General features: G+C 54.1%; 9 protein-coding genes across 9 annotated transcripts; 5 read left to right on the plus strand and 4 right to left on the minus strand.

The window, feature by feature from the left end:
- The first annotated feature begins 2 nt into the window (after positions 1-2).
- On the plus strand, positions 3-1,980 carry BDZ83DRAFT_637935 (Snf7 family protein). The gene is made up of 2 exons (XM_060509340.1): positions 3-362; positions 445-1,980. The coding sequence occupies exons 1-2, from the start codon at positions 313-315 to the stop codon at positions 1,823-1,825; spliced, it is 1,431 nt and encodes a 476-aa protein (XP_060359564.1). The 5' UTR covers positions 3-312; the 3' UTR covers positions 1,826-1,980.
- On the minus strand, positions 1,981-3,714 carry BDZ83DRAFT_637938 (uncharacterized protein). Its single transcript, XM_060509341.1, has 2 exons — positions 2,919-3,714; positions 1,981-2,862 (listed from the first exon to the last, which is right to left on the minus strand). Exons 1-2 carry the CDS (start codon positions 3,448-3,450, stop codon positions 2,006-2,008), a joined length of 1,389 nt encoding a protein of 462 aa, XP_060359565.1. The 5' UTR covers positions 3,451-3,714; the 3' UTR covers positions 1,981-2,005.
- A 286-nt stretch (positions 3,715-4,000) lies between these two features.
- BDZ83DRAFT_589665 (DNA polymerase subunit Cdc27) lies at positions 4,001-5,570 on the plus strand (the record flags this gene model as incomplete). The annotated part of the gene is made up of 6 exons (XM_060506255.1): positions 4,001-4,054; positions 4,110-4,165; positions 4,224-4,429; positions 4,484-4,551; positions 4,603-5,341; positions 5,398-5,570. The coding sequence occupies 6 exons, from the start codon at positions 4,001-4,003 to the stop codon at positions 5,568-5,570; spliced, it is 1,296 nt and encodes a 431-aa protein (XP_060359566.1).
- A 319-nt stretch (positions 5,571-5,889) lies between these two features.
- On the plus strand, positions 5,890-8,465 carry BDZ83DRAFT_91696 (uncharacterized protein). The gene is made up of 5 exons (XM_060516004.1): positions 5,890-6,344; positions 6,421-7,628; positions 7,681-7,848; positions 7,902-7,916; positions 7,978-8,465. Exons 1-5 carry the CDS (start codon positions 6,208-6,210, stop codon positions 8,067-8,069), a joined length of 1,620 nt encoding a protein of 539 aa, XP_060359567.1. The 5' UTR covers positions 5,890-6,207; the 3' UTR covers positions 8,070-8,465.
- A 291-nt stretch (positions 8,466-8,756) lies between these two features.
- BDZ83DRAFT_637943 (uncharacterized protein) lies at positions 8,757-9,475 on the plus strand. The gene is made up of 2 exons (XM_060509342.1): positions 8,757-9,074; positions 9,289-9,475. The coding sequence occupies exons 1-2, from the start codon at positions 8,960-8,962 to the stop codon at positions 9,357-9,359; spliced, it is 186 nt and encodes a 61-aa protein (XP_060359568.1). The 5' UTR covers positions 8,757-8,959; the 3' UTR covers positions 9,360-9,475.
- Positions 9,476-10,448: 973 nt separating this feature from the next.
- On the minus strand, positions 10,449-13,434 carry BDZ83DRAFT_589631 (MCM2/3/5 family protein; the record flags this gene model as incomplete). The annotated part of the gene is made up of 3 exons (XM_060506253.1): positions 10,449-10,586; positions 10,649-13,091; positions 13,157-13,434. The coding sequence occupies 3 exons, from the start codon at positions 13,432-13,434 to the stop codon at positions 10,449-10,451; spliced, it is 2,859 nt and encodes a 952-aa protein (XP_060359569.1).
- A 550-nt stretch (positions 13,435-13,984) lies between these two features.
- On the minus strand, positions 13,985-14,559 carry BDZ83DRAFT_589699 (ribonuclease H1/H2 small subunit; the record flags this gene model as incomplete). Its single annotated transcript, XM_060506258.1, has 3 exons — positions 13,985-14,026; positions 14,079-14,362; positions 14,421-14,559. 3 exons carry the CDS (start codon positions 14,557-14,559, stop codon positions 13,985-13,987), a joined length of 465 nt encoding a protein of 154 aa, XP_060359570.1.
- Positions 14,560-17,703: 3,144 nt separating this feature from the next.
- On the plus strand, positions 17,704-19,373 carry BDZ83DRAFT_723517 (cyclopropane-fatty-acyl-phospholipid synthase; the record flags this gene model as incomplete). The annotated part of the gene is made up of 4 exons (XM_060512569.1): positions 17,704-18,111; positions 18,221-18,894; positions 18,949-19,204; positions 19,263-19,373. The coding sequence occupies 4 exons, from the start codon at positions 17,704-17,706 to the stop codon at positions 19,371-19,373; spliced, it is 1,449 nt and encodes a 482-aa protein (XP_060359571.1).
- A 114-nt stretch (positions 19,374-19,487) lies between these two features.
- Positions 19,488-20,489, minus strand: BDZ83DRAFT_589635 (exonuclease; the record flags this gene model as incomplete). Its single annotated transcript, XM_060506254.1, has 1 exon — positions 19,488-20,489. One exon carries the CDS (start codon positions 20,487-20,489, stop codon positions 19,488-19,490), a length of 1,002 nt encoding a protein of 333 aa, XP_060359572.1.
- Positions 20,490-20,582: the final 93 nt, after the last annotated feature.

A 20,582-nucleotide genomic window follows, 5' to 3' on the forward strand; every position in this document is an offset into this window, starting at 1 on the left:
GAGGAAGACACCGCTGAACCCGCCCCGATAAGGCAGCTTCCCCCACTGTCCCGCCAAAGCAACTGCTTCTCTCCTGCTTCGTTTGGGCTCGCCGGGAAGTTTCTAGGCCTCGCGGAGCACGACAGTTCTATTTTGCACCTATTCCTGATTGTATTTTTCTTTGCCCGTTCGAAATCTACTTCTCTCCCTCGTCACTGGGACCTTTTGAGGAGATCCCCCACTCCAGCCGACCTGAGGTCGAAACGCAGCTACATACTTTCGACAGAACCTATTGTGAGGTCTCTCGCCAGACCCCGACGTCACTCGGCCAATATGGGAGAGCTCGCCGACTTTCTGGTCGAACGCGACCAGAATTTTCGCAAGTTCGTGCTTCTCTTACTCATAACCCATCCATACCCCCCAAGCTCGGAGCTCAGCCGTTTGCTAACGCCCTTACCTGCGCAGAGCCCGTTTGCCAGCCCTCTACTCCGACTTCCGCCCCCAACGAAGCCTCAACCCAGACGGCTTCCAAGCCAACGTCAGCGCCTGGCGCCAGGCCCTCGCCCGCGCAGCATGGGAAGGCCGCATCGCCTCGCAGCTCTCGGCGCCGAACCTGTTAGTGGTCAACGTCGACGAGCAGCTCGTGCGGTCCCTCGAGAGCAAGCAATTCGGCCGACCCCTCGCGCTCGGCACCGTTGTCAGGGAGGCTGTCGCCGACAAGGACCTGTACCCGCTCGACGAGTTCACAAAGGCCAAGGAGAGCATCTATGCGGGCAAGACATGGGCGCAGGTGCCGTGGAGCGTGGTCTCGTGGGCGGCGGGACAGTTGTTTGGAGGCAAGTCGACTTCGGGCGAGGACAAGGTTCCGCAGGGGCGGTTTGTGGTGTTGAGGAATGTCGAGGCCACGGCGAAGAGTCTTGCGGAGAAGGTAACCTCTGCGGATTCGAGGTTCGACAGGACGTATACGAAGACACATTTCCAAAAGACGTTTGCGGATACGCTGGTGCAGGATCGGAGGTTATCAGAGACGGACGTCAATATCCTGCTAGTCTTCCTCTCGCGGGACAAGGGGATCGTGGTCTACGACGGGAAGGTGGTTAAGATCAAAGGGTCGAGCACGGACGAAGACGAGACGACGATCACAGAGGAAGACGCGGCCGTCTCGTCGCTCAAGGAACTGATTGCCGACATGAAGCAGCAGACGGCCCTCCTCACGTCCCGCGTGGACGAACTCGCGGTGACAGCCAAAGAAGCCGTGGTGAAGAAGAACAAGGTGGCCGCGCTGGCGGCGCTCAAGTCGAAAAAAATGACCGAGGCGTCGCTCGAGAAGCGCTTCGCGACGCTGAACCAGCTCGAGGACGTGGCGGCGAGGATACAGGAGGCGCGGGACAATGTCCAGCTCGTCAGCGTCATGGAGGCGAGCGCGGGCGCGCTCAAGGGGCTCAACGAGAAGGTCGGCGGCGCGGACCGGGTTGGGGACGTGGTGGACCGGTTGCGGGAGCAGATGGGCGAGGTGGACGAGGTGGGCAAGATTATCTCCGAGGCTGGTGCCGCGCCTGTGGTGGATGAGTTTGAGGTGGATGAGGAGCTCGAGGCTATGGAGCGCGAGGAGAGGGAGAAGGTTGAGGCGGCGGAAAGGAAGGAGAGGGAGGCGAGGGAGGAGAGAGAGGCTGAGGAGACGAGGAGGAGGCTTGAGGCCGAGATGGCGGATTTGAAGACGCCTGTTGCGGAGCCTTTCGAGAGGCAGGACGCCAAGTCGCCGACGGGGGAGACGGCGGAGAGTTTGGAGAGGATGGGGCTTGAGGAGAGGGAGAGAGAGCGAGAGAAGCCGATGCCTGCTCAGTGAGAAGGGAGGATATCACATCACATTGGCGTTTCATCACGCATTTGTATTAATGAACCATTAGGGGTTAGATCATGGCGTTTCTTTGCTGGTTTTTGTATTGAAGCAAAGTCTGTATATCTTACAGTCGGCAGGGTATAGTAACGAAGAAAGCGCTATGTCATGCAACTACCACGCAGAATGTCACCGCGCCTCCTGACCGCTGGGTATCTGCGGCTCTGAGAAGCCGTCCTGCAGGTAATATGTGGATGCTGGGACCTGCGGTTTGAGTGCCGGATTGTCAACCTGCATCATGGATCCCAGGGGACCGTCCTCTACGCCGCCTGCTCTGGAGGTATCTGTTGGTTGCTCTGTCAGATCGATCACCGCCGCGTCACCCCTCTCTGAATCCACCTGGGGAGCACCAGTCTCTTTTGAAGCAGCCCCGCCATCTTCTGACTTTGGAGAAGCTGTCTCCTTTTCCTCCTCCTCGCTCTTCGGCTTCGCCTGCGCTCTGGACTTGCGGGCATTCGCAATTAGATCCTTGAACGAGGTATCATGCTTTACCGCCCAGGCGACGCCATCAAATTCCTTGTCCTTGACTGCGACGCCCGGCTTCACAAACATGGCCGCCTTGGAGCCCTGCGTACGCTCCCACACGTCGAGGTCGTGCAGCAGCTCCGTCCTCCGCTTTGGTCGCGCCGAGTCGCAGTTTGCGTTCCACAGCGTCACCCACTCCTTATGTCTCTTCTCTAGTTGAACGCGGCCGCCTGTGACGGAGAGGCCGAGATCTGACATCTTTTTGCGGAGGGCGACGTCTTTGAGCATGGAGTAGGCGAGGGCGGGGAGGCGTTCCGGGGGCGGATGCGATCTGCTGGGGCCGGCGCCGCGGGCGGGTGTGTTTGGTGTCGGGGTACGGCTTGCGCTCACGCGGCCCAGGGCCGTTTGTTGCTGTTGTGGAGGCGGTTTCGAGCCGTCGCAGGTATCGAGGTGGCGGAAGACTTGGGCTTCCTTCATACGGGTGCTACATATGGGGCATGGGACCAGGCCATCCTCGGCAGCTGGGAAGGATTTGTGTTAGAAGGGTTGTCAAGTGAAGTACTTGGGAACAGCTTACCAAAATCTGCGTCCTCTGACTCGTTATCCTCCTGTACTTCCTCCATCTCATCGACTTCATCGACCTCGTGCACCGGCGCGGCTGCAGCCTGTGCAGATCTCGTCCTGCTGAGCCTTGCTGAACTCCGAAGGCGCTTCGTCTCTGGCTGCTGCTCGCCGTTCTCCTCAGCCAGCCTCCTTTTGGCCGCACTGCCACTGGGTTCTCGCTGGTTGTTTTGGCTAGCCGTTCTGGCAAAGTGTAGCGTATCCTTCCTGGCCTTGACGAACGAGTCGACAACCTCCTCGAGAGACCAATTACTCCTCAGCTTCAACTCCTGGTCCGAGGCGCGACAGAGAGGGCACTTGCCGTCGTTGGACAAGGCGCGACGGATGCAGAGGGAGCAAAAGGTATGGCAGCACGATGTGACCATTGGTGTCTTGAAGAAGTCCTTGCAAACCTGGCATCGTAGCGAGGCTTCGACTGCTGAGAGGGCGGGGAGGGGTGTAGAGAGCCAATCTGTTGAGTCTGGGACATCCTCGAAGTTGTCTGCCATTGTGGGCGACTGGACTGGTGGATTTGTGGCAGAAGTCAAGCGTGAGTAAGTATCTGTATATTCGGCGGCGATCGGTACTCTCGAGGCACAAGTCGCTTGGAAAAGACTTGGGGTGTCTGAGCTGGCGATTTGGGTGAAGGCCTCGAGCAATAGTAACAAGGATGTACAGAGGCGAAGGCTTCAGTGAACTTTTGGAGCGGATGGGAAAGTCGCGTCGAGTGGCGCGCTCATTGGGAAAGTGTCAGGGATTTGAAGACCGGGGGGTGTTGAGTTAGTGGATAACGTCACCAATCGCACTCTTCTGAATGGCCCCAGCAGGGGGGGTGTGCACAGAAAATCAATTAAGAGAAAAGAGTGGGGTCGCGTCTATGTCTTTGGCCCGACGCGTCTTCTCAGAGCAGGTAGCTACCTCACCACCTTGTACCTTCTTCACAGGGAATCATCGTGACAACACCCTGCAAAAGGTGTCGCCTTGTTCTTTGACGAGCTCCAATCACTTCACATTGGGCCACTTCACAGTCTATCGGGAGAACAGTCAAACAACTTCACCATGGACGAATACAAAAAGTATCTGGCAGACCAGATCCTGAGTGAGGAGAAAATTGTAAGGCACGACATTCTCATGATGACCGTCAAACCGGTGCTCACTGATATCCCAGGTCACATATCGAAGCCTCAGCAGGGCACTCAAGGTTCATGTCAACACAGCAAAAGGGTCAGTTCAAGGACCTTCATTCCACTGACTAGTGCAACAGCTCCTAACCGTTTGATAGAATGCTCTATGACTTCCACCGGTCACAAAATGGGATGCGCCCTGGCACAATCCATGCAACCTACCTGATCTATGGAACCCAATCAGCACAACAAAAGGTCCAAGATGATGGCGATGTTGAAATGACCAGCTCGCCCCCTGACGTCGAAACTTCTGAAGATGTTGTCACCCACTCCATGTCTCTTGTCCCTGGCGACCTCCTGAAGGGTAATTAGAAGTTTTTTGTTCCCACTGTTTTCTCACATCACTGACCTTTCTTAGACACTCTGGCCACTTACGAAGAGGTTACTTCATTCCATATCTACAGTTTGGCGAGGCATCCTACCAGGGTAGGCCCTCATTCTCCTCCGTCTAGTGACAACCATTGACCAGTGCCCCAGGACTTGCAACTTCTAGCAGACGTTCATCAGCAAATCAAGGAGCAGTCGACGAATGAGAGTGGATCCATGGCAGAGACATACGGTACCATTACCAATCCCAATGTCCGCAAACGCACCCGCCAAGGAAGAGGACCAGTACCTACGCCTGCTGCTCCAGCACCGGCGGCCAAGCCTATCAAGAAGGAGCCAGCACCTCCCGCCGTCAAGCCCGCAGCCCCTAACTCCAAGGCAGAGTTACCCGTCAAAGAAGAGGCCAAGACGCAAACCACAGAGACACCCACGTCCACGGCGGCAACGAAGAAGGGCGCGGCGCCACCAGCGTTAAAAAAGAGTGGCTCATCTGGCATTTCGGGCATGTTTGCCAAAGCCGCAGCCAAGGCTGCAAGCAAGCCGAAAGAGGCCCCGAAACCGGCACCCGTTGAGACACCCGCATTATCTGATGATGGCGAGGATGACGATGAAGACATTCCCGCCGCAAAGGCCCCGGCCAATTCTGGAAGAAAGTCACGAAAGGACCGCGAGGCTGAGCTGAAGATGATGATGGAGGAAAGCGAGGAAGAGGAAGAGCCCGAAGAGAAGGAGGAGGACGAGCCGATGGAGGAGCCGATGGAGGAGGCTCCCGAGCCACAAGCGAAACCTGAACCAGCGGAAGTCGTTTCTAGCACCGGGGACGGCCGTCGGCGTGGCAAGCGGAGAGTCATGAAGAAGAAGCAGATTATGGACGACCAGGGCTACCTTGGTAAGTTTGGCAATACTCCCTTAACATTTTCTCAAAAGCTAACAACAGTCTACTAGTCACTATCCAGGAACCTGCTTGGGAAGAGTTCTCTGAAGACGAGGCACCCCCGCCGCCCGCAAAGGTGGCCAAAACTTCATCTGCGCCAAGTTCTGGAAGCCAAGCTGCGAAGCCGAAGAAGCCTGCTCCCAAGGGACAGGGCAACATCATGTCCTTCTTTGCCAAGAAATGATTGCCGCGGAACGATTTGGGGGCTCATGTCAAGAGGCTTGATGGAGACTTGGCATGAAAGAAACAGGAGAGAAACGTTGTCTGAAGAACAGCTCTAGAGTTTCACAGTAAAGCAAGCTGTCACATGCAGATATCCGCGATTCGTCCAACGATTGTGTTACCAATGGATATCCTATTGGCTATTAGTGCGGGCAATGACTGCCTCTAGACCACAGAGGTTGAAATAGCACTGGCGTGACTTGGAAAAACAGCGCCGGCCCGGGAGCGGCACGGACGCCGGAGGTCGCCCCGCGTCACCCCGCAGTGGGCCCGAGTCGTCAAGATGCGACGCTAAAATACGCAACCCCGGTCAGAGCTCCTGCAAGGGACCACAGTGACGCTGCGGCATCCCCCAAAAGACGCAGCGGACACCTGGCTGGCAGGGAGCTCGTCGTCCTATTTTCCGCGTCAATCCAACGTCGCACATTGCTTCGTAACACGATCGCTTTTTTGTTTCTGTTCCTGGACCCTACCACGCTCTCTCTACACTGCAAAGAGTATTCTCGGCGATTGATACCCATGCGGACATAGACTCAAATTTTGTTCTGTTTTTTCCCTCACGTCCCTTTTTCTTGCCAGGCCACATTGCTCTCGCAGCCATGTCCTTACGCACAGTATTTGACCTGCTGCTACCCCTGGGTCTGCTAGTCGGCCAGACCTACGCGGCGCAAGAACCTCTGACAGGCGAGGATCGCGAAGCATGTCCAAACTATGCGCAGTATTCCACGTACCCCCAGTGAGTTTGCAACTCTGGCCTTGGTCTGTCCACTTGACATCACGAACCAATGCTAAGACTCTGTGTGTGTCGCCAGTAAGCCCCTGAGCGAAGGCCCTCTTGGCTTGCCCTACCAACGACCCGATCCACGATGCCGTACTTTCCACTCCGATGCCATCGAGAAGGTCATCAAGGATGTCACATCCAGAATGAAGGACCCCGACCTGGCCAGGCTATTCGAGAACGCGTTCCCTTCCACAACGGACACCACTGTCAAGTTCCACACCGATGGCACCGATACAAGATTCGTTGATCTCAAGGGCCGTAGCATGCGCGACGAGGGAAAATGGGAGGGACCGCAGTCCTTCATCATCACAGGCGACATCATCGCCGAGTGGCTGCGCGACAGCACGAATCAGCTCTCACCCTACCAGGCGCTGGCCAAGAAGGATCCCGCCATCTTCAAGCTGATCCTAGGCGCCATCAACACGCAGGCCGAGTACGTCATCGAGTCGCCGTACTGCAACGCCTTCCAGCCCCCTCCGATCGCGAACCTGCAGCCGAGCCACAACGGACAGGACGACACGGTACACCCCATCTACGAGCCCTCGTTCGTGTTCGAGTGCAAGTACGAGCTGGATTCGCTGGCGCATTTTCTCGCGCTGGGCAACGACTTTTACGAGCACACCGAGTCCAAGGATTTCATGACGGGCAGGTGGTTCATGGCTCTCGAGACGGTGCTTAACGTCCTGGAGGAGCAGTCCCGCTCCACGTTCGACCCGGAAACAGGCCGCTTTCAGAAGAACGAGTACACCTTCCAGCGCAAGACGGACGCGGGCACCGAGACGCTGAACCTCAAGGGCGTCGGCAACCCGCTGAACAACGGCACGGGTCTCGTGAGGTCTGCCTTCCGGCCCAGCGACGACGCCACGATCCTCGGCTTTTTTATTCCGGCAAACGCCATGATGGCCGTGGAGCTGAAGCGCACGTCCATATTCCTCAAGGAGGCCGGCAAAGATGTCCTCGCGCAGACGGTGGATAAGTGGAGCCAGACGATTGCTGATGGCGTGTGGAATAACGGCGTTGTCAAGCACGCCAAGTACGGAGACGTCTTTGCGTACGAGGTTGACGGGTACGGTTCCTCCATCCTCATGGATGATGCAAATTACCCGTCGCTGCTGGCGCTTCCTCTCATGGGTTTCTTGCCTGCGGATGATCAGACGTACAAGAACACCAGGAAGATGCTCTTGGAGAAGACTGGCAACCCCTACTACCTCGAGGGCGCTGCGTTCCACGGAATCGGAGGTGGGTTTTTGTCGTGATGCGTCGGAAGTGTTGAAACTTACAAAATATGCAGGACCCCACATTGGGCTCTCCAACGCCTGGCCGATGAGTCTTTTGATCCAGGCGCAGACATCCGAAAATGACCAAGAAATCACCGAGTGTCTTGACTTTGTCTTGAACTCTGCCAAGCTCGGTTTGGTTCACGAGAGTGTTGATGTTGGCCGCATTTCTGCCTATACCCGTAAGTCTCACTGAACCATTCGTCACAATTACCTCGCTAACAACAGGGAACAGGAAGCTGGTTCGCATGTAAGATACTCGACTACCGGACTCTAATTACAGTGTGGATGGTGATGCTGACTTGCAATAGGGGCTAACGGCGTCTTTGCCGAGACGATTCTCGACCTGGCTAAGAGGAAGCCTCATCTCATCTTTACTGACGCAAAACCGTATACCATCTGAACGTAGCATTTACTTTCGGGCATGGCGTGTTGGGTGCGGGGGCGGTTAATCAGCTGATCGCAACATGGCATGGGAGGTGGTGACCGGCATCTTTGCTGCATCAATAGATTTATATCCGCTTCTAAAGAGTTGCGAGATGATTGAAGACCAAAAAAATAAACAAAGTGTGTCCAGATAACATAAGGCAGAATCAGGCTCAGATATATTTACCACAGCGGAGGCAATGAATGGCTCGTAATGAGGGCTATCAACCAATTAATCTTCCCCGGACACTTACCATTCACCTGATGTCACTCTGGACGAGTTAGTGGGATGCATCCTACTCAGCCTGCATATCATATATATCCAGGAAGTTCGCCTCGTAACGAGTGTGAACACAAATCTTCTACACACCTTAGATATTTTCTAGCAAGGAAATACTAGCCTCGCCAATTAAAAAATCATTGACCACAGCGTTCTCAGGAGATGAATTCTACCCCATGGAGCTGATCGTTCTTCCTGGGAAATTCTTATCGATCGTCGTTGTGATCCGCCTACCTATCACACATCCATGCTCTCCCGTCAACGGTTGTAAAGGGGAGATGTCCATTGAGAGGCCGGAGGAAGGGTTGTCTAAGCAGAAGGCTGAATTCGCTGCAGTGACGGAGACATGCACGAAATAACCGTTCGGAAGTTTGGTATCTACGATGAGGCAATCATAGTAATAAAGTAGTACACTGTACAGCATTTCATAATCATGATTAGGTACATTAGCATTATTCCCATCTCCTTGTCGGTGTCTAGAAATACACCATGAATAAGGCAGCGGTTACAGCTCGAGACGGAAAAGGCCTGCTTTATATATCCATTCTCGAACCCCGTGTAAAAATGTGGATAGAATGTGAATTTGGATGAACGGAATCAATGCATGGAAGGGTGGATGGATGGTGACCGTACATGATGAGGACGTTGCTTATTTTTCGGGAGGGGATTATTTCGTGAGATCATTTTGTGGGGTACCTAGAACTATTTCTTATAAGCTTCCCTTCCTCCTGATAAACCTAGAACCTCGCTTATACACACATAGACAGATCACATAAGAGAGACCAGTTCCCCCTGAACTGCCAGTATAGAACCTCATTCCTTCGACTACGATCACCTCGCATACTTCGTAAAGTGAAACAGAGGCTTCGAAGCCATGCTTGAACCCAGGAATTCTAGATGTGGAAGGGTGACTAACCGAAGAACCTCGATTGCAAAATTGCTTTGCTTGGGCACAAAACACGCGCCGTATCAGATACGGCTATGTAGACTCGGCTCCTACTATGACGGCGCCTTGGCTAGTAGTCAAGTCAAATAGCCGCGTGCCCGTGTTGCGCATGCCCACCGGCTGCGCGGTCTTGTGGTCCAGTATAAATGAGTTGAGCTTTTTGACAGTGAAACTTACCGGCTCAGAAATATGAGGGATGGTACTCTCATTGGTTGCCTGCTCAGGAGGCTAGTAGAACTCAGTTGTGGAGTATCCGTGCTCGGTTTGTTCTGGGAGACAACTTGTCTATGCCCGGTCATCAGTCAGCCTCCTTCGTTATAATGATCTGTTAAACCTATCTTTCAAACGTTGCCCTCTCATCATCGAAGCTCATCGCCGTTGGAGTATACGTCGGAATACGCCGTCGATAGTCAAGGCTGATGAGCGAGAGGTGTTGGCTCGGACATTTGCTTTTGCATCCTTGGTTCTATTTTGCTCTGCCCTACTCGCCCGAACTTCGTCGCCGTTATGCATCCAGGGTGGATCTTATGAGACTTTGCCCACTCGAAATTGCGCTTGCAAGTCCAAGTATCCAAGGTCGGACAGGGCGAGCTTCTTATACTCCCTACCCTTAGGAAGATCAGCGAATACCATTGATATGATCAACGTCCCCATAAAGAGGTCTGGTCGTATAATCTGCTTATTACTGAACCTGACGACGCGTCATTTGAATGTGGCCAAACAAAATAAAGCTTCAAAACTTAGGGCGCGTTGTCTGCAAGTCCCTGGCATCAATGGTAGCATATCATCATGGCTGGCCTACATGTCAATGGTCTGATTTAGTATACTCTCAGCCTTGACTCGAATACGTGTCACACACAGGCAGAATCAGAGGCAAATAAGCATTGGACGATCATGAAGACCTCGTGATATTCGAGTGTCTCTGTCTACATCTATGCCCATCATCGACGAGCAAGGCCTATATGGCCAAACGCCCCAACTCCCAAGCTTGACAAATGACCCAAGCTCTACAACACAATCCCCTCCAAGGCTTCACAGACGAAGTCCAAAATGTCGCAGACAATACTTTCAGCTTTTTGTTTTCTTTCTCGTCAGAATCATTCATGCGCACGGTTTGCAACCACTTCAACTCAGAACTCCTCAACAGCGCAGTTGGGATGCAGAACGTAGACAATAGTCGCCGGCTCCACAGGTCCAGAAGAAGTACCCTCTGCAGGCTCGTCGTCGTCTGCCAAGCCTTGGCCGCGGACAGCCATGAGGATGTTTTCCTGCAAATTCGAATTAGTCTTGATTCCCTGCGAAAATGTTCCGACGCAGGGATACCACATACCTTGACCATCCTCTTAAGAACCTTCTTCGCCAACGCCTTCTCAGAGTCGTGCTCCTCGACGCTGTTGAGCTCATCCTCCTTCTGCTCCAAGTACCACTCGACTAGCGCCTCGCCCTCAACGCCCTCGCCGTTCTCGGCCTCGGCTTCGTTGACGTGCTCCACAATCAAGTTGACCATGCTCGAGTACTTCTCGAACGTAATGGTCTGCTTGACCCTGGCCGGTGCAGGCGTACCCTCTGGTCTATCGACGGCCATTTCGTCATCGGCCGGCTGACCAGCCGCTTCAGATGCCGCGCGGAGGAGCGCCGCACCTTGCTCGGGTGCCTCCTCGTCGTCAACTTCGACATCGTCATGCTCAACAGAGATGATACTCTGCCTGAGTAAATCGAAGGCCTGGGCAACCATGTCGGGAGTAATTACACTCTCGCAGCTGCCCTTGGCGATGGCCTCGGACAAGCGAATCATACTCTCCAGCTGACGAACAGTGATACGGTACGAGTTCTTGCCAATGCCGCCCTGCGCGTCATCTGCGCGGAGCTCCTTGTACTTCTCGACAAGGTATTCCTTGGCCTCAGGAGAGAACTCGGGGCGGAAAGCACGAGCGAAACGAATGAAACGCTGGATAGTCTCGGTGCTGTACTCGGGCTCGATTGCCTCGTCGCGGAGCTGGTGGATTCCGACAATGTGCTCGGCAAGATGTCGGTCAATAGTCTCATTACACTCATCGAGCACAACGAAGAAGAGATCAAAACGAGACATGATGGGAGCGCTCATGTTAATGTTGGCGCGAAGAGTCGTCTTCCTGTTGTACCGGCCGCCAACAGGGTTAGCGGCGGCGAGGATAGAGGTGCGGGCGTTGAGGGTGGCCTGGATACCAGCCTTGGCGATAGAAATTGTCTGCTGTTCCATGGCTTCGTGGATGGCGACTTGGTCGGCAATGTCCATCTTGTCGAACTCGTCAATGGCGCAAATACCATTGTCTGCCAACATCAGAGCACCAGCCTCAATCGTGAAGTCTCCAGTCTCTTCGTCCTTGACCACAGCGGCTGTAAGACCAGCAGCAGAAGACGCCTTACCACTGGTGTAGACAGCGCGGGGTGCAAAGCCACAGACGTATTTGAGGAACTGAGACTTTGACGTGGAAGGATCACCAACAATGCAGATGTTGATGTCACCTCTCAGCTCCATGCCCTCGGCAGTGGTTTTGTGCACACCAGACAAAAGCTGAAGCAGGATACCCTTCTTGATCGTGTTGTGGCCGTAGACTGTTGGCGCTATGGAGGCCACCAAGCGATCAAGAAGGTTTTTCTCGCTCACGAGCTGGCGCAGCTCTTCGATCTCGGCAGGGTTCCAGCCAGCAACGATCGCAGCTTGAATATCGTCCACTGATTCCGAGGTGTCGTTGGCGTTGTTTTGTGTCAAGGAGCTGATAACATCTGCAACCTGCCCGCTCGCCGTCTGGCCCAGATTTGAGGTGTCGGGAGTGACCATACACGCCAGGAATGCCATGCGGTAGGTCAGATCGCGAACACCCAGAGCCTTGAGACCGGTGACGCCAGAGCCGCCAGCATCAGTACCGGCAGCACGGTTGTCGTCACGAATGGTGCTTGGCCTCAAGCCAGGCAGACCCATTTGGCTTACATCCGGCACGACGATAAGCGCACCGGTGAAGATGCACTTTTCTCCCGCCTTGGCCCGATCCACAATCTCTCCACGCAAGATGACGTCCATTGTTCTCGGCATGCTTCCCGTGGGAATCTCTGAACTGTTTTCTTGGATACGCACCTTCTGCCAGTCGACAAATGTGCTGTGGCGGATATCGAGCTGCCACGCTTGGCGGTTCTGGCAAGTCATGTTGGGGCACTGGGTGGGTTCGGTGTATCTGAAAGTCTGTTCCACGTTGGGAACAACCGTTCTGCAAGCCTCGCAAACAAATGTGCCGAGTGAAAGCTCAGGGCGCACTTCTGACGTTCGCGTCACCGTGCCGGAGATGGAGAGCAGCTGGCCAATGTTGGTCGACCTAAGACTGCGCACTCTTGAGATTAGGGGCATGTTGTAGAAGGCGATGGTGAAGAGCTTGTCTGTCTGCTGGTTGGCCGTCTTTTCGCCCATATCCGTCTGGCTCGCAGAACCAAGCTGGCTTGCGGTTGAGTTGGTCGGGTTGCTTGAGGATGTCGGCTGCCTGTGTTCGCGGAAGTACTGCGGCTCGTACTTGGCGATCATGTTGTGTAGCGCAGCCGTGAGGAAAGGCAGGAATCGGTAGTAGCCGCGCATGATACCATCACCTAGCTCTCCATTGGTAAATGTGGTCAGATGCTTGAAGTCGACGTAGAATGTTGAGAGCTGGTATGTCCTCATGCCGTGGATCTGGGCGACATAGTACTTGTCTGTCGTGGCAGCGCTGGATGTCGGCGGGGCAGAGGAGCTCGGTTCCTCCACGAATCTACAAGCAATTGAAGTCAGAACGATTGCCTACAGGATCCAAGAGAAGATAGAGAAGCGACTCACGTTTCAATGAAGGTCTCAAAGTGGTCCTGGACCATGAGACCAATTCTGTCCTCCACGCGGGGAATGTTTGCAGCATCCGGTATCCTTGATCCGCGGGGAACTTGGTCGTCGGCGAAGCCCTCGGCCTCATCGTCACTCTGGGCGCCCATGCTCTCGGAGGGCGGCGCCCGTGGTCTGCCGCCGACGGATGAGGATGGCATGAAGGAGCGCTTAGGGGTAGCCGCCGAACGGGACGGGGCGTCCGACATTAGTAGGCCGGCGTCGCTGGAGGGAGCCATGATTAGTGTCGTATCTGTTGCGACTGAAGAGTGTTGTCGTTTGGGATGTCGCAAGTCGACAACAGGTTGATAGTGCGCAAGCGGTGGTTGCTAGGCAGAGATGCGGGATGTTGTTTTTTGGTGGAGGTGGGATTTTGGGTGGTGGGATGCGATGGAGCCTTTTTCGCATTGGGGAGGCGGAGACTTGCTCACTCAGGGGTCTTAATTGATTTTGTCGCGTGAGGGGCAGCAGACGCGTCGGATCGCGTTGCTGTCGCGACGGCTTTAATTGACTGCATTTGGCGCTAATCTCTTTTTGGACACTAACCATTATCGCCAATTCTTTGCGATGCCCTTCGCAGCGTCCTGTCGAGGACTTCGATTTTTGCCATTGCGCAAGAAGAGGGCTTACCAATGCCGTCAATTATCGGAATAAAGTTTCTAAGATGGTATCGCTGCTGTATTAAATTGATCCGTTACGCCTAACCTATGCCATTACTTGATTGCTCGGTATTCTTTGGGAGAATACTACCGATATATCCCTAGCCGTAATCCATGCCTCCTTGACTATTTACGCACCAGTCTTGGTCTCCTCTGGTGAATATGAGTGTATCTGTTTCAAATGTCAGTTACAAATCAAAGATACAGACTAGAGAACTGCATACCGACTCAGCCACGCCAAGCCATTCTTCTATACTCCTCACATACGGATCAGACGCCGCCTCAGCACTCGCCTCATGGCCCCAGATGACCATCTCGTCGAACTCTGCCTTGGTTTCCATAGTACCAAGCTCGACCAAGTCGCCTTCGGCCTCCTCGCCCTCCTCTTCGAGCTGCTGCGTCTCGACCTTTGCGCTCCTTTCCATCACCACGCCTCGGTATTGTTCTGGTAACTTGACTGTCGTGCCGTGGAGCTTTCTGCCTCGAAAGTACGCTACTGTCTTGCCATCTGAAGATCCAGTTGTCAGCGTCAATAATCATTATTCCTGTTGATCGAGACAACGCACCTTCTGACTTGGTAGGGTTCCAAAATGTATTGGCATCGCCGACGGGACCATCGTGATGAATCCGACAAGGCAGCAGGTTGACTGTAGCCTTGGTCTTTGCTGAGTCGTTTGACTGGATGGACAGAATAGCTTTCGACATGGTGGACTATGGTGTACGTTGAGAGACCGGAAATCACCTCTTGTCGTGGAGGGGTCGATGGTCTTCTATTCAGTAAGGTACTTTAACTTCAGGTACTTCGTACTCGACTGAACCCGACGCGTCCCAGACGCCTAGCCGCGAATTTTCGATAATCGATGAGGCATTGCGATAAGCTCACCGTTATCGATAAGATGTCTTGGCTTCCGCGGTGCACGGTCCCCCACCCCTTCCTCCCGACTCCCACGAGCCTCTAGTCTTGTCCCTTCAGTCGCCTTGCCGCTGTTTCAACCATCGAGACATTCATCGCCAGGGGCTGCGGCTGATGCGCTGCTCAGTTCTCACTCATCTCACAGTACTAACTTGGTTTCGGGTGGCAGAGAGAGATAAGAGGAAAATTATAGTAGCTTGTGCAAGTCGGCAAGCAGAGCTCGTGCTGGTGAGAGACATGCATTGCAACATTTACCAGCCCTTTTGATGATTCCAAGACAATCGCAAGGAATTCGTCCAATCCTCGTGGACTTCCCAACCCCCGTGTGTCCTCATACATGTCTAGTCAGACAGACCGCCGGGATTAGATATGCATCATGGCATCCTGCGGGACAACATTAGGGACGACTCTAAGACGGCGGGTTAGGTGTCCTGCGACAAATACGTGGCAGCTCTAATACAACTGGATGCCAAAAGTTAAAACACAATGGCAGTCCCGTCCCCTAGCTTCCCCTGCGCCCCAGTCATGGGACTCTCCAAGTGCCCTCCGGCATCAGGAAATGTCCATCTTTGTCCGTCTCTCCTCCGAAAAGTCCGTCTTCCAGATCGTGAACCCGCCCGGGAAAGCCATGACTATGGATTCTGCGGTTGACGGTCGTCGGCAACCAGTTAGCGGCGGTGGGGGGTGGGAAAGTCTTGATGTCATTGATATCAAAACACCCCGGTCGATTTCCTGAGAATTTCCAGTAAAAGCTCCGCAAGAGCTGCAAAGTAACAAAGGGACCCCTGGGCCTTTGCTCAACCGGGGAACGCTCAAATCGGACACCCTACGCTCTTGATTCGCTTGTACCTACTTCAGTCGCACAGGATTTCAATTACACAATGAACTGCGGAAAGCCATGCTCATCGAAAGTTTCAACGCTGGATCGGATCGGACATGCTCTGTAGTTTGGAAGAACCATAAAAGTCGTTGACGGTTGGAGTAGCGTCTGAGTTCGAGGCTCGGGCTATGTCTGGATTTAGACTGCGTACCCGCCTACCCAGACTTTCCTTAGTCACGAGGTGTTCGGAGTCGATGACTGTCGATCGGGAGAAACAACGTTTCTGGCACACCGTACCCAGCCGACACGGGAAATGGATTGGGGGGGAAGGAAATGCTGTCAAGCCTTTGCTACGGGAAACACTGCTCCTCCCATGCCACGCAGTTAGCATGCAGGGTCCTGGCTTAAGTGCACCATTCTTCGTCTGGCTATACGAATGCTTCCGTCTAGGTATCATCCTTCGAGGGACGAGCGTCCTTTTTGTACATGATCCTACACAGAAGTTCTTCCTTCCAGTCACAAGCGAAGAAGAAGTCTCTTGTGCTCACAGGCCATCGCGTTTGTGGATTAAAATCGTACACTACTATGTACCATCCCGTCCGATGAAGAGCTACCTGAGTCGTTCTACCTCACGCTAAACTGTTTGTTTCGTTCGCCCGGACCTTGCCAGCCGGGACAAATTCCGGACGGCCTTCTCGAAACCTGCAGCTCGTGCTTCTTTTGTTCCCAGTGGTTCCCCCCAACCCAACTTCTTCCCAAGCAGCGAGACTAAAACAGTTCGAGGCTGAACGTGGCCGGACGGTCCGGTAGCGCACTGGCCCATTGAGAGACAAGGTGGTAGGTGGTAAAACCTTACAAAGTAGGTAAAGACAAGGTGTTATTGAGGTGGTTTCTTCAACCATTCTTACAAGCCTGTATTGACGAATGAGCTTGCCGGATACACCACTCCGATCATAGCTCGCGCACATGCATTGCCATGCGTTCCCCCAACTTACCATGCGTTCGGCTCGCCGTGCCTCCGTAGGAAGCTGACATCATCCCTTGGTTTACACTAACAGCCCTGGCCCCAAGAAATTTTGTTGGGGAGGAGTAGTAGGAGGAGGAGTTCGTTGTCAGCAGCCAGCCGCTGTCAAGAATTGTCTTGCAGTCAGTTAGATGCGTCAATGATTTCGGTAAGGTGGTTTGGCAGAGAGCCATTGAATAATGTCGAAACCAAAGTCGAGCTCAGAACCCAGAGACTATTCAAATCCTCCCTCCATGGTAGGCAAGGCAACGAACAGGAACCCTAGATGCCGATGAGATCGTCAACCTCCCCCCTCCCCCTTTGGAGATGTTCGATTTCCTCAGTGAAACAAGCGATGGCCAAGGCCTCTGCCCCTCCCGAGTGATTCCCGTCTGAGCTACCCTTGCCGCACCCACTCTTCCCAGGTTCCCACCCATGCTCATCCTGGCAAAGCCTGGGTTGGACCCTCCCATGCGTCCCCATTTTTTGACCCTCGGGCTTGCGACGGTACCGATGGACGAGACAAGAATTGGAAGCATGCGCTCTTCTTCCTCTACATTCCCTCGCTGCACTCATGTGCCGTTGCCGGTTCCCCTTTAAGACTACACACTACCTTACCCACCGGCAAGCTAACTCACACACACGCCTTTAGAAGTTTAGCCTTGCCTTGACATGCTTGGAGTGACATTGGTCTCCTTCGGGGGGTTGCCTCTTGCAATAAAATGATACCCGTCCCGCCCCCTTGCTGGCGGTCTCAGATGCGAACATGTCCCTCTCTGCTCGTTTCCTGTTAACTTTTGCATTCCACCCCTCCTCCCACACATCCCATCCAGCTTGCCTTGCTTGCCCCCCTCCATCTTCTCTCGAGAGTAGTGAGAGAGAGCTGTATGCAGCATCCCAGTGACCTACCTACCTTGAGAGCTTCGGTTTTAGGTTCCCCGGCGGCTTGCTCAACTCAATTGACCTTTGGTTGAACTGCGCCAGTCCAGTCCTGTACCTTACACCAAAAGCCATTGGGCTTTGTTCGGGTCTCGTACATAAAAACACCGTAAACAGGACCTCCGCGACTACTACTTTACTGTATCTACGGACCGTCCCTCTACGCGCGCAGCCATGCCCAAGCTCCCCTCGCTGGTCCCAGCGGCCGTCGCCAAACCCCTCTACCGCGGCACCGAGCTCGTGAGAGGCGCCGTCGGCAGCCTGACCTGGGGACCGGCCCTGTCGGTGGCCAAGCCCGCCATCCTCTCCGTCTTTTCAAAGATTGAGCGCGGCACCCTCCTGCTCGTCGACGAGCCCGCCGAGCTCCGGAGGGTGTTTGGCCAGAAGCTGGGCGCAAAGTACAACGAGAACCTGACCAACGGCGACCATGTGCCCCGCCGCGCCGATGCCGTGCCCCGCGTGGAGTTGGTCGTCAAGAGCGATGCGTTCTGGATGCGCTTGTTCTTGTTCGCCGACATGGGGTTCGCTGAGTCGTATATGCTGGGGGAGATTGAGTGCAAGGACTTGACTGCCTTCTTTCAGGTCAGTACACAAAACAAACACAAGGCGGGAACAGGTGCCGGTGGTTGTGTAGATTTGGTCCTGTTCGGCGGGGAGACGATGTGTGGCTAACTTGACACGGCGTTCACAGCTCTTCATCGTCAACCGCGAAGAAATGGGCAACGGAACGACCTGGATATCGAGCTTGTCCACCGCCGTCTCGAGCCTGGCGCGTACCACAAACACCCTGTCCAACGCCCTCCTCAACATTTCGGCGCACTACGACATCAGTAACGATATGTTCGCCGCATTCCTCTCGCCGGACATGACGTACTCGTGCCCCATCTGGAAACCGCAAAGCAGCGCCGACGACCCCAACGAGCCGGAAGAGACGCTGGAGCAGGCGCAAATGACCAAGTTGCACCGCTTCATCGACGGCGCGCGCATCAAGCCGTCGGACCACGTGCTGGAGATCGGCACGGGCTGGGGTTCCTTTGCGATCGAGGCGGTGAAGAAGACGGGCTGCCGCGTGACGAGCTTGACGCTATCCAAGGAGCAAAAGGCGCTCGCGGAGGAACGCATCGAGGCCGCGGGGTTCTCTGACCGTATCGACGTCAGGCTCACGGATTACCGAGAGTTGGAGACGCCGGGCAGGCCGTTTGACAAGATTGTGTCCATTGAGATGCTGGAGGCCGTTGGACAGGAGTTCCTGGCGACGTATTTCGCGCAAATGGATAGGTTGCTGAAGAAGGATGGGGGTATTGCCGTGTTCCAGTGCATCACGATGCCCGAGGGTCGTCATGAGGCGTATTCCAAAGGCGAAGAGTAAGTCGCAAATATTAGACCCACGAAATGGGGTCGCGTGCTGACAGCCTGCAGTTTCATCAACCACTACATCTTCCCGGGAGGCTACCTCCCATCGATCACTCAGCTGTTGAACCACATCAGCAAGGAGTCCAAGGGCACTCTCATTGTCGAAAAGGTGGAGAACATTGGTGGCCACTACTCAAAAACCCTGAGGCTGTGGAAGGAGGAGTTCCTCCGCAACTTTGATTCCAAGATCCGTCCAGCGTTGAAACGTGAGCATGATGACATGACTGAAGAAGAAATAGATGTATTTAGAAGGAAGTGGGAGGTAAGACACGTACCATCTATCCCTCTTGTGGTATTTCTAAGCTAATTTGGCCATGCAGTACTACTTCACATACTGCGAAGCCGGATTCCGAACAAAGACGCTTGGCGACGCAATAATAACCGTGGGGCGCGAGGGCGCTCTGGAGTTGATGGAAGGCATTCCGCTATGAAGAAAGTGGACATAATTGTTGGAGGGAACAAGACCGTGTCATAATCTTGAAGACACGGATGCATGAGGGCCCCAGGGCCTCGATGAGATTTAGAGCAGCGTAGAGGATAAAGACTCATTTCTTTTTCTTGGACTTATTAGACTTTGGCTTTGAATTTATCGAAGCGCCTCCAAATCGAGGAAAGCGGTTGGCGTGATCCACGTCGAATGCGGACTTGTGTTTCCTGAACAAGAGCATCGTAACCCGCGCATCTTCGATACTTGAGTGAGCACCGCCTTGGATGGTGACCTTGAGCAACTCCTCTGCAAGTCTTCTCAGCGCTGGCTTACTGCCGTTGCCGTACTGCCGAAACCCAGGGTGCTTGGCCGTATCGCGAATGTCTTTACTCGGATGACTGAGTTTCAAGCAGTCCAGATCGTGCTTGATATCGTGGGCAACCACTATCCTGTCTTTGAGTAGCGCGGCGACTTCCTTCTGGACCTCGTCGAAATCTCGGGCAAATCTCATGTGCTTAGGAAGGATCCCGCTCACAGCACTTCGCCAGTCCGTCACCCGCTCTTGGGGCTTCACATACGAGTCGTATACTTGGCGTCCGTGAAAGTCAACGATGCTCACACGAGCCAAGACCGATTCGTATCCTCCATCTCCAACACCAACCATTTCGCAGTCGATGGCGATGTACTTGCCCACCTCGAGCCCTTCTATGAGACCGGAGTTGATCTTATCCTTTTCGGATCCGAGCATGGAGTTGTTTTTCAGCCCGAGGCCGTAGGCCTCAGCCAGTGCTTCCGACGAGATGTCATTGTCCTCGGCCCAGAGAGCGAGTGACGGCGACGGGCCGACCTTTGGTTCGACTTCAACCTTTGAGCTTTGTGCAACACCCATGCGTCCGTTCTTTGCTTTTGCGGTCTTTGGGTTTGGGGTGTGCGTAGGTTGTCCAGACGTTTTGGAAGTAGTCTTCTTCTTTTTAGGCTGTCGTTGGTCCGAGGTTGAAGATTCTGCTTTTCTCTTGACACCTCCAGATGTCTTGGCTGGTGTAGTTGAGGAAGAAGATGGGCCTGCCGCTTTGAGTTGTGCCTGGAGCTTCTTCCAATTTGACGACAGCTCAGGGGCCATATTCTCTGCTTCCGAATGAGATAACTTCGGAGATGACCGCTCGTGTATCGGCGAGAGGAAACTATTTGATGTTTTTCGAAATATTAAAAACGG

Source organism: Colletotrichum acutatum (assembly GCF_030867785.1).
Source record: "Colletotrichum acutatum strain CBS 112980 chromosome Unknown BDZ83scaffold_142, whole genome shotgun sequence".
Lineage (NCBI taxonomy): Eukaryota > Fungi > Ascomycota > Sordariomycetes > Glomerellales > Glomerellaceae > Colletotrichum > Colletotrichum acutatum.

Coding starts and splice junctions, on each gene's coding strand:
- BDZ83DRAFT_637938 (XM_060509341.1), bottom strand. CDS start 3,450: ATGGCAGACAACTTCGAGGATGTCCCAGACTCAACAGATTGGCTCTCT. Junction 2,863..2,918: donor GTCAGAGGACGCAGATTTTG/GTAAGCTGTTCC, acceptor AATCCTTCCCAG/CTGCCGAGGATGGCCTGGTC.
- BDZ83DRAFT_637935 (XM_060509340.1), top strand. CDS start 313: ATGGGAGAGCTCGCCGACTTTCTGGTCGAACGCGACCAGAATTTTCGC. Junction 363..444: donor CGCGACCAGAATTTTCGCAA/GTTCGTGCTTCT, acceptor TTACCTGCGCAG/AGCCCGTTTGCCAGCCCTCT.
- BDZ83DRAFT_637943 (XM_060509342.1), top strand. CDS start 8,960: ATGAACGGAATCAATGCATGGAAGGGTGGATGGATGGTGACCGTACAT. Junction 9,075..9,288: donor ATTTTGTGGGGTACCTAGAA/CTATTTCTTATA, acceptor AGGGTGACTAAC/CGAAGAACCTCGATTGCAAA.
- BDZ83DRAFT_91696 (XM_060516004.1), top strand. CDS start 6,208: ATGTCCTTACGCACAGTATTTGACCTGCTGCTACCCCTGGGTCTGCTA. Junction 6,345..6,420: donor CAGTATTCCACGTACCCCCA/GTGAGTTTGCAA, acceptor GTGTGTCGCCAG/TAAGCCCCTGAGCGAAGGCC. Junction 7,629..7,680: donor TGCGTTCCACGGAATCGGAG/GTGGGTTTTTGT, acceptor CAAAATATGCAG/GACCCCACATTGGGCTCTCC.